The 12,180-nt window shown below is 29.5% G+C and overlaps 1 protein-coding gene across 1 annotated transcript; it reads left to right on the plus strand.

Moving 5' to 3' along the window:
• The first annotated feature begins 1,171 nt into the window (after positions 1-1,171).
• Positions 1,172-8,204, plus strand: LOC124430998 (nuclear pore complex protein Nup153). Its single transcript, XM_046978333.1, has 8 exons — positions 1,172-1,386; positions 2,557-2,847; positions 2,923-3,229; positions 3,307-3,533; positions 3,596-3,984; positions 4,095-7,302; positions 7,396-7,523; positions 7,868-8,204. The coding sequence occupies exons 1-8, from the start codon at positions 1,312-1,314 to the stop codon at positions 7,944-7,946; spliced, it is 4,704 nt and encodes a 1,567-aa protein (XP_046834289.1). The 5' UTR covers positions 1,172-1,311; the 3' UTR covers positions 7,947-8,204.
• The last annotated feature ends 3,976 nt before the right edge of the window (positions 8,205-12,180 follow it).

Consider the following 12,180-nt stretch of genomic DNA (forward strand, 5'->3'; position numbering starts at 1 on the left):
AATAATTAATGGATCATTGATTTACAAATTATGAATTTCACTTATTCGAAGATTTCATCTTTGGTAATTTAATAAACGTCTCTTTTCTTTTTAGGTTTCTGCTTACTTTCTACGTATATATTAATTATTTTTTCCGAAGAAAACTCTCTTTTGATAAATTTCATGGAATATTGTCCTAAAATATATTACCACTACGGTTTAAAGGAGTATGTTCTTTCATATTTACAAATTTTGTTTTTATCGTATGTTTATAGAATTATGAAATGTTGAAGTAAGTTTTTAAATATTATGAATATGTGAAATGTGTAGGTAATAATCCATTTGTTTCGTTGTAGTTAATATAGTTATCATTATCATGAAAAAAATCCTTTGCTTGATACAACTTGATACTTAATGTATTTTTTTTTACAATGTCATATCAATTAGACAAAATTTATTTTACATCTTACGTTCCCTTACGATTTAAAATGTAGCAAGTAACTGGAAATGACCACTAGAGCACGCTGTTAGCACGGATAAAGTACATTGTTACGTTATAATAGGAACTATGGCTAAATTTTAAAATGCAGTTTGTTATACTTTTTTGTGAAAAGAATCATTGTTTTTATAGATAAAATAATTATAAAATATGAATATTTTATAAGCAGCATAAGAAAACATTGTAAATAATTATTAAACATGAATATGTTATAAGAAAAATAGGAAAACATTGAAATTTCGACTGCTTCGAGATATCGACGATATCAACTAGAAGAGTAATCAAATATGATTGGTTATTAAAATTTTCGATTATTTTCGATTATTGAACATAAAACATTGGAATTTTTACATAACGTAATTTTGCAATTTAATTTCAATTATGAATTATAATATATTCAATTATTATCGTAGTAAAGCAATAATCATCTAAAATCGATGAATATCTTTGTTATGGCGCGAAAAAAGAAAATTAATAAGTCTAACTAATGATTTTTTCAAAAAGTAACATTACTCTATACTTTCGTAAAAAAAGTTTTTGGAAAAGGAAAAAAGTATCGTATATAAAATCAGTAGTGATAGGTGTATTTCAGAACATACTTGTCGTGATCGACGGACGACGCATAAGTATTGCGTCACGTGGGCAGGCGCACGGAGCGCGTATTTGTGAGAAATCTCTGGCGCCCTGGTGGCGGTCTTTGGAGCGGCCATATTTTCGCTCGTGGCTCGCAGTCTCCGAGGTAGTGGTTCAGTGACAATTTTTGGGATGCGACAGTCGAAATCATCAGTACTTGTGCTGCTGGATCCATAAAAGAAGGAGAAACGGCAGCAAAGATGGCTAAAAGTAGCGGGAATTTATCTTCAAGACGATCATCGTCGCACAGTACGAAGCCTTACGATACGAACAACGTGAGTAGAGTCATATTGGCACGATTTGCCCGCGAGAGAAACGAATCTGCGTTCCTTTCAACGGTCCTTCGCGCCTTTGTACCGAAATTAGAACGACCAACGGATTACTACTCCCGAATACCGTTCCTTCTATATAATGCGTCCTGTGCGACTACCCTTTTCCTGGGATGCGCTCACATGAGATCCCGATGTCACGGTTATGTGAGTTCCCAGTAACCTCAATCTTTCTTATGACTCTTATGCGCGATTGCGTGCTTTAGCGCAAGAGCCATCGCTTTGGAAGCGACAAGTAACCTTGACATCTTCTCGTATTCTGAGAAATACAGATGACTTTAAGAAGGCTTTTGAAAAACATCTAATATTACATATTTTTTACTTTTCTCTTCCAAATTCAACGAAATTGTTTTATCGAATGTAAATGTTCTAAAGTCTCAACATTTTCACGTGTAGCGTCGTCATGAATCCATGTTATCTTTCGATATTCCATAGATAGTTTTCATTAATTTTCATTATAATTATGTCACACTTCTACATAATACGAATGGCAATATTAATAACGAACGGCATAATTAATATTTATAAATAACATTTACATTCTCTTATTTTATATATTACAAATCAAGATAATATAAGATAAAAAAGACCTCTAATGAATATAAAAGTATATACCTTGCTGTAATGTCACTTGTTACAATACTATAAATTTAATATAAAATTAATCATTTTAGTAGCTATAAATATCCACGAGTTTAATAAGTTGTAAAAGTGTCATACAGATATTCATGACATATTAATCTTATAAACAATATAAAATAAAGTTTTATCTATTTGATATCAACGTAAAGATTAATTATACTATGATGTAAAGATGGAAGGAAAATCTAAAATCATTATATTTCTTGTATTTGTTATGAAAAAGATCTGTAGTATGTGCTATTACTGTTTATTTTTATGAATTATTTTCATATCAACCATATTATAATATAAAAGTTTTTATAATTACATGAACCTATTTTTTTAATTTTTAAATATTTTTGTTGAAATTATAAATTGCTGTATGTCGCGTATTATATTTATGATAAAATATATATATATATATTTTCTTTGCTACTTTACATTACTTCTTGTTCCTTATAATATTGCTTTAACATTATACTTGTTTTTTTTTAGTCATTTGTTAAGAAAGTTGCTACTAAAGTAACAGACTTTATACCCCAACCATTATGGATCAGTAAATGGTTCAATACGTCTCAAGGAAATGGAGATATTTCAAATGATACTGAAAACCTTGAAGAAGTAGAACCAGAAGAGGATATAGAAAAGCCTCCACCATCAAAACGACCACGAATTCGTACAGATATTATCCATCCACCTGGAACATTTTCTGTTCGATCAAATGTTATAACATCAAATAATAAAACTAAAATTTCTAGAGGAAAATATTCTGTGCAAAATGATACGGTAAAATAAATTAAATGGTTGATAATTATGATATTTAAATAATTAAAGATAACTTTATAAATATAAAATTTGTAGAGAGATGATTTTCTTAAACCTTCTATGGCTGGACCCAGTGGGATAGGTCATTTAATATGTTCTACACCTACCACACAATTAGATAGCAGACCAGTAGCTACACAAAGGTCCGATTTAAATCTCCTAATTTCCACATCAAATAATGGTACAGCCAATGGAATGGACGATAACTCAGAATCAAGCGAGAGTACTAGTGGTTGCAGCTCTCTTATACCGCAAACCAGTCGACAAGAAGCTCCTTCTCATGATGTTTATAATTCACCATTTGTTAATAGGAAACGCTTTATAGATGAGAAATTAACATTTAGTAAGAGAAATTTATATGTATCTTTGTTAATCATTTTATGACGTTACTTAAGGACTTACGCTATATTTTTATTTCAGCTAATCAGTTACAGTCACCAAGGACATTGTTTGTAGACAACAATCCTCGTGATACTTTAAGTAATCATAGGCCAAGTTTTAATGCATCTGTCATGACTAACACGCTGGACCGTGCATCTCGTTTGTTGTCCCCTTTTTATAGTGGAAATACCACCTTTGGAGGAGCGAATGCAGTTGAATTGTATAAACGAAACCAAGCAAAGTCTCTTCTACTCAATACAACTGATGTATGTATATGTTATATATTTTTATTTTTATATTTTTAATAACATAAGTTTTATAATTTTAGATTCAACTTAAAGTTCCAAAGAGACCAAGTGTCCAAGTCAAACCTTCAAATACAACGGTTGACCCATCAGGTATGAGTCAAACTGCGAGAAAAATACTGGAAGCTCTGGAACATTTTTCATCGCCTATATCAGATGCTAAGAAAATTCCATTAAAAAGCACAAATATTACTCCGTCTTCAATTAGTAAAAAACGTCAGCGAGAAGAAAATGAATCTCCATCTGCTCGTGTAGGATTACGGCCTCCAACGCGAGAATTAATTGTGCCAACTGTACCCGCTATAATTAAGATAAGAAGACGTGAAAAATTACAAGACACAACAGTGGCAGCACGAAAAATTGTTTCTGCTTATAGTGGACCACCGCCTCCTATTCAAGAATATCGTCTGGGGTAAGTTTTTATACTTAGGTAGGCATTAAATGATTAAATTTTAGTAATTTTCAAATTTTAATATCAGACATGTAAAACATATTTTATCCAAAATAATTTTCTTTCTTTAGATCTGATGAAAATGAAAATACAAAACATAATGGAAAACTTAAGGCAACAGCTAAAACAAATTTAAATGAAGAAGATACTATTGAAATAGTTAATTTACCAAGTGTACCTCTACCAATATCTTCTTTACCCAATTTTAATTTTACATTACCTCAAGCAATAACTAAAAATCTTTCAAGGAAAGAAGATAATTTCAAATTTGCCAGTCCAATTAAAGTCACAAATCCAACACAGAATTTACAATCTATTAATAATTTCACATTTAGTAGTCCAATTAATGCTGAAAATCATTTGAGTAATTCTTTGGTTAACTTATCAGATAACAACAGTGGATCTACGATAACATCCAATTTTATCTGGTCTGGTTCATCTACAGCTCCTAGACCTAAAGACAAAGGAAAATATGATAATAATAGCAAAATAGGAGTTAAAGTTGCTAGCGATTTGAAAACAGGTAGTGTTGTGGATATACTATCTAATAAATCTCTCGAGAAAGCATCTTCATTGCATAAGGCAAAGTCATCTTTGGATACAAGTATTGAAGAAGATGCTTGCGAAAATCCTATTGTTTCTGCCAGTGAAGAAATGAATAATTCAACTGTTAAGAAACCTGAAAATCTAATCAAAGACACAAAACAAAACGTATTAAATATATGGGAATGTGATGAATGTTTAATTCGAAACATTAATTCTGAAACACGATGTTTTGCATGTAAAGCTTTGAGACCAAAATTCAATGTGCAAACTACAATATCTCCACCAACTTCAAGTAATATTGTAGAAGCAAAAACAACTGTGACTGATTGCTTTGGATCTCATTTCAGAATTAGCAATATTAAATGGGATTGTATATCTTGTTCTACAACAAATAAGCTAACTGATATTAGATGTGTTTCTTGTAATGCACCACAAAGAAGGAATTTAAATCAAGCGAATACATCTCCAGCAGGCATATCACAATCTGAATTAATGAATAAGGGTTATGCCGAAGGTTCGTGGGAATGTCCAGGTTGTATGCTAAGAAATGACGCTAATATTATTACATGTCCTTGTTGTAAAGCGTCTCAACCAAATTTATTAAAAAAAGCAAGGCAAAAGAAAAATAAGAACACAAATATGCAAGCAATTGTTTCCACTCAAGAAATGAATACAACAAGCTCAAATATTTCGCAATCATTTAATTCAGAAATAATGGAGAAATTTAAGCCAAGCAAAGATTCGTGGGAATGTTCATCTTGTATGGTTAGAAATACTGATTCTGTTACAATTTGCCCCTGCTGTAATACTACTAAACCAAGTGCTAATTGTGATCAGACTAATGAAGTGCAGAAGCTACCAGCAAGTGGTTTTGGAGATAAATTTAAAAAACCTGAAGGTTCTTGGACTTGTGATACTTGTATGTTACAAAATAAAGCAGAAAACTTGGAATGTGTTTCTTGTAGTAGTGTAAAACCCGGAAGTACAAAACTGAAAGAATCTACAAGTACAAGTTCAAATATAAAATTTAATTTTGGTATTCCTGCTGGATCAAACAATTTCAAATTTGGCATTGACAAAGCTGACAATTCAAATAAATCCGGAGATTCATCTATAAATAATTTTAAATTTGGTAGTACTCAACAAAGCGATACTGGAAAGTTTACATTTGGTATTCCCAAAGATGACAAAAATGACGTATCTAAGACAGATATAAATAACAGTACTTCGAATGCTAGCCCAAAAACATTAGTATGCAATATAGGATTTCAGTTTAACGCAAAGAGTGACAAGACTACTATAAGCAATAAATCAACTGAATTAGATAAAGAAACAAACACATCCTTTTCTTTTAATGTACCCAAAAATGAAAATTCAACATTATTGTCTGAAAAACAGCAATTACCTGTAACTACAATTTCAACTCCTTTCACTTTCGGAACAAGTAAAACAGAAGTTAATATTTCAGAAAAAAAAGATCAAAAGTCTGTTTTAGGAAATATTACAAAAGAAACTGTTGAACCAAACACAAGTACTACAGAGTCGTTTACATCAAAAATTTATGATAATACTTCTTTAATAGCAACGACTACTCAAAATAATGCTTTAGAAAATCCGCCTAATTCTACATTTTCATTTACTGCTTCAAGTACTATACCAGTTAGCAGTAGTGTATTAATACCAGCAACTACATGTCTTCCAACTTATAGTCAACATTCCTTTAAATTTACTGATGCAAAAGCAGTTACACAAACTACAACTACTCCTACTTTTGGACAAATAGCAACATCATCATCATCAAATGTTACTTCTACTTTACCTACATTTTCCTTTGGTGCAAGCGAATCTGTAGGAACCTCTGGTCCACCAACAACTGGTAGTACAGTAGAAGCAACGCCAATAACTCCACAGATCTTTACAAGTGTATCTAAGACGATGCCATTATTTAACAATGTTGATGTAAAAACAACAGTAGCATTTGGCACAGGAGAAACCACTACATCAACCTTTGCTACAGGAGAAAATAAATCACCCTTATTTGGAACATCAGAAACGAAAGTACCAGTATTTGGAAATTCTGAAAACAAATCTATTTTTGGAACATCTGAAAACAAAATGTCTGTATTTGGAAATGCGGAAAAAACAACTCCTGCATTTAGTACACCAGCAGCAGTAGCAACACCAGCATTTGGTTCACAAACAAGTAATGCTGTTTTATTTGGTTCATCGGCTCCTGTTTTTGGAAATAACAATACCTCAAATTTTGGTGGTGCCTCAGCACCTAATATTTTTTCAACAACAAAACCAAATGATAACAACGTATCAAATTCAAGTTTATTTACTTTCGGTGCAGCATCTAATCAAACAGCATCACAACCAGGAACTGGATTTAATTTTTCAGCTAATAATAATCCTACTGAATCAGCTCCAAAGCAATTGTTCACATTTGGTAGCAGTTCAAATACACAACAGACCAACAATTTGTTTGGAGGCAGTGGTTTTAATAATGCAGCACAAACTAATACAGGAAGTACCTTTACTTTCAATGCACCAAAACCAGAAGCTCCAGCTTTTGGTCAATCAGCAGTTGCAACTTCACTCTTTGGTGGACTGCAAAATAATCAAAATCAATCAACATCAACTTTTTCATCTACTTCATCTGCTAATGCAGGATTTAATTTTGGAAATACAACACCTGCAACAACCTCTGGGGGTTTCACTTTTGGGAGAATGGTAATGACACAATTATGAAGCAAAATATCGAATATATCATTAATATAAGTTGATATTTTAATTAAAAAAAAATAAAAATATTATTTAATTTAGGAACCTATCTCTACCCCATCTGGAGAATATAATTTCAATCCTCCAAGTTCTACGCCAGCTGTTTCTTTTGATCCTAATACACCACCTTCTTTTAATTTTACTGGTGGTAGCGCACCAATTTCATTTAAGTAAGTATTAAAATAATTATTTTTAATTCTTCATAGTCAAAGTATGGAAATATCGTGATACGAGTACTCATTCATTAAGAAGTGAATTTTATGTAGCTTATCTTATTGTAATGTACATATGAAATATAAAAAAAAAGAACTATGGAAAAAGGGTTGAAACTTTAAAAAAATATAAAAAGAAAATGAAATTAAAAAAGAGGAACTAAAAAAAGAGTGAAAATAATTCTAACAAAATAGGATACCAATGCTAAAAAGTACTATGACCATAAAGAATTAATAAATACATAAAATACATTCTATTTAAGTATATTGTTTTTATAAATGTATATATTTATGTATGACAGCGCTCCTCCACCTGTATCAAGAAAGATCAAAAAAGCTGTACGAAGAATGCGATATCCAGCAAATGATTCACAGCGCTAATAATGTGTACATTCAGATGCGTTTTTACATCAGCTCGTGCATCTTTGTGTGTGTTCTGTATGTATGTTTACAAGTTTCAATATAGTATAAAGAAACTTTCGCACGTAAATTGATCACGTCAATGTGGTGGTATACCAAGCATTTATGTAATATAGTAGCCAGTTGATGGGATATGCTTGAGTACATCCACTTGTGTTCTACAGAAAGAACTGTAAATTTTAAATTATTTGAATTATACACCTATAATGAAGAAAACAATTTGAAGTTGGCATGAAGCCAGTTTTATTAATTAGACGCATTGTAATGTTGTTACATTACTAGAATCTTGCCCAAAAAAGACGATATAATTACTAAAATGACATAGCAAATTAACTTGCTGAAACATGAAAAAACTCTTGATAAGAAAAACTAATAAGCACTAAAGCTGATGTGCAATTAAAGGGTTTTTAGCGAAGGAGTGGCGACTCCTCAGGTAAGTATAAGTCATTTACAGCTTGCGACGATGATATTATAGGAAATAATTGGGGTAATTGGTTTCTAAAAACTTTTACATTTTGAAATTTCTTTCTACAAACACTAGCAGTAAATCATATATATTCGTTTATGTTATTACATATATGTAACATAATTGTCACTATGTGACAATCAAATATTTGGAAGAAATAAGATCGTATAAAATCTTGTATATGTAAACATATTTACATTCAAAAAATAATGACACAAAGAAAGTTTTGTAAAGAAATGTACCTCGACTATTTCCTATAATTACATGTTACAAGCACTGTGAATTGGCTATATATAGATACATACATATATATATATATATATATATATATATATATATATATATATATATATGTATATATATATATGTATGTATATATATATATGTATGTGTGTATGTATACGTATACATATATCTATAATATGTATGTGTACATATACATACATATATATATATATAAATCCCATACAAATATTAATTTAGAAAAATTTAACATAATATTTTAATTAGAATTTCATGGGCAGGCCTACAACTTTGTAGTACTAGTCCACGAGAAGTGTAAATTACACCAAAATGGCATTCGGACAGTACAAATTCGCGATTACTAAACGTTTTATTGAGTAGTCGAAATTGTATATTTTTTTTATATATCGAATGAAATATTCCTATAAGAAAATACTGAATGCCATTTTAATAGGCTTATATTATAATAATGTTGCGTGTTTTACAATAGAATGAGTGAGAAGGATTTGAGACAAATGTTGAATGAAAATAAATTATTATGGGGCTTCTAAAAAGTTACATATTTGATCACGTTTATTTTTCTTTTTATATTCACAATTGCTTCTTCTATATTTTTTCCTTTTTCCTTTTAAGATTATTGATTTATGTGCTACAATTAACAAAATTATAGAAAAGAATATTAACCTCTTAGAAGCTTCTTAGGAAAGTTTAATTTTTTAGATAAAAGTGGAGACAAAATTTTTTGATACTTCAAACATAAATAAAACACTGATAAAAAGTTTTATATTTGTTAATTAAAGCACAATATAATTATGTTTAATAGTTCTATCGTTATGGATAGTCAGTTTTTATGAAATCTAAAGATAATATCTTTTGTAGAATTTTTACACTATATGATAACGAATTATTTAAGAAATTACATATTTTTATAATATGCATAATCCTTTAAGTGATATTAATTTATGTAAATCAAACTATTAACGTATTGTTATTTGTGAGGTTAACATTTTATAGACTTTTCTTTTTAGAAGTCCCTAAATCAGAAAGTAGTTAGATGACGTGTAATGATAATTATTGAATCGATATTCAGTCATGCACGTCCTATTTAAGATTATAATAGTTATGTCTATAATGTTGGCTTAGAATTGACAGTAGCCAAGAATAACTCGGCACATGACCCATTCTGCCATAATAGACATGTATGTAAAAATGGTCTGTTACTATTGTTACTCTGTACGTTGTTGTGTAATACTTACTTATAGATATTAGAACAACTTTTAAGTTCAGGATATATATTAATAAGAAATATCAATCATGGATGCAGTCTTGTGTACATGTTAAAGCTAATTTCTTTCAGTTATTGAGTCAGTGTCATTTTCAAATGTACTTCTTTATATTATAAGCAATATTAACTAAATGCATCATAAAAATACAAACGGGTTATTTTATTTTATTCTTTTGTAGCATTGATACACATTTATTCTTGGTGAGAATTATTCAATGAATGCTAGTATTTCAATAATTATTCTGTACAGTAAACAGTGCTATAGGTCTAGATGTACTCTATGCATACAAATTATGAGATGTAAAGGGTTATTGTACGAATAAATATACCTATGCGTATATATACATTCATACATATATACACATATACAAAATACATATGTATGCGCGTATGTATGTATGACTAAAAAAATTTGATTTAAACCATTATGATACGAACATGGTTAACAATGGTGAAGTGAGGCTGAGCTGAGCTATATCTGTGCTGCTGTCTTATACTGTGAACATTCTCTGTCGAGGCTGTGTGGTCTATTTGTCTATTACTAGGCAAATTTCGAAATTAACCAATATATCAAATACTGCTTAAAAGAAACAGCATCTTTGTATTAAAACTCGTATATGGCCTTAAAAATACATAACGAGTCTATGAAGTAGATATATTAATGATTATAAAGTGAATGATATTGGAATTGTTTTGTAGCACTTTGTACTCTCCATTGAAATATGTTTGTATAAATATTTGAAGAGCACTACATTAAAATGGTTGAACAGTAGATATATGTAACAACTCATAACTGATAGTATTACTTATAATGAATAAAATATGGTATTGGGGAGACTAGCAAGATGAATTTTTGCATAGAATTTTCAAATATCTTAATGATTTACAATAAAAACGTTAAAAATTACACCTATAATTATTATCAATACATGTTCATATGAACATTACTTTTTTAAATAATATAACGTAAATCTCATATATAATTGTTTTATTATTTCTCTTGTATACAAGTATAAAAGAGAAATATACTTTCATAACATAATTATTTAATATATTAATTGTGTTAAAATTCTTATGTTTAGGATAATAATGCTATTAGTTATGAGATGTTACAGTGAATTACATGTTCTGAGGCCTTATTACAATCTTAGTCCATTAAATTATGTATTGTACCGAATTCACATGAATGTCTGTTAGGATTCTATTGAGAATATATTAAGCAATGATTCAATGTTCACGAATGAGAGAGTTTGTTATAAAATAAATCCAATGACTGACTATAATTAAATAAAATAAACATGTGAGAGAATGTTCACTGTTTGCTTCAGGTGCTATGAGAATGTAATTACATGCTCATGACATGGTGTAATGTTAGATGATATAATGAAACAAGTTGGTGTTTCTCAACCAATGAATTTGAAAATTAATTATAGTGGTTAACGTGCAAAATGTAAAAAGTCGTTTTAATTCGCACAAACAGAGCTCATAAAATACGCTTAACAAACGATTGATGGATGTTCTTTTCCAATGTTACACATTAAAAATGTAATATATGTAATCTTCAAAATAATAACCATCAATTTCTTCCTTTAAGTAAAAACAAAATGCATCGTTATGGTAAATCACCTAGAACTGGAAATTTAAATATTTCGGTTGCTTGTTATAATAGAAAAGAACTTCTAAAGAAGAATCTTGGATTTTAAGAGACTTATATATGCTAATAGATATTACTTGAAGATTGTATCTTTTTAAAATATGAGGATTATTGACATTTCTTTAATTAAAACTTGATGTTTTTGCTAATATAAAAGTTGTAGACCAGATGAAGAGGAGTTCAAAATATTCTTTATCTATTCTATTGTGATCACTGTGAAAAATGTCGCTTTCCAAAATTCATGAATAATGTAAATTCTCTTATAGTATTGCTCGTTTAAAATATTAAATTGTTCTCGATTTTATATCTTAATTTTGAAATTTATCTTGATCTGTTTTATAACTTTCTTATATGCAATAAAATCAAATTTCATCTAAAAAAATGTCAATAATCCCCATATTTAAAAAAAATATGACTTTCAAATAATAGTTTTCAAACCTGCTATATAAGCACTTTCAAATCAAACATTTCTTTAAAAGTTTTTTTCTATTATAAATAATTGAGATATTTACATTTTCAGTTTTAGCAATTCACTCGGTATATGCGT

The sequence above is a fragment of the Vespa crabro genome, chromosome 1 (assembly GCF_910589235.1).
Source record: "Vespa crabro chromosome 1, iyVesCrab1.2, whole genome shotgun sequence".
Classification (NCBI taxonomy): Eukaryota; Metazoa; Arthropoda; class Insecta; order Hymenoptera; family Vespidae; genus Vespa; species Vespa crabro.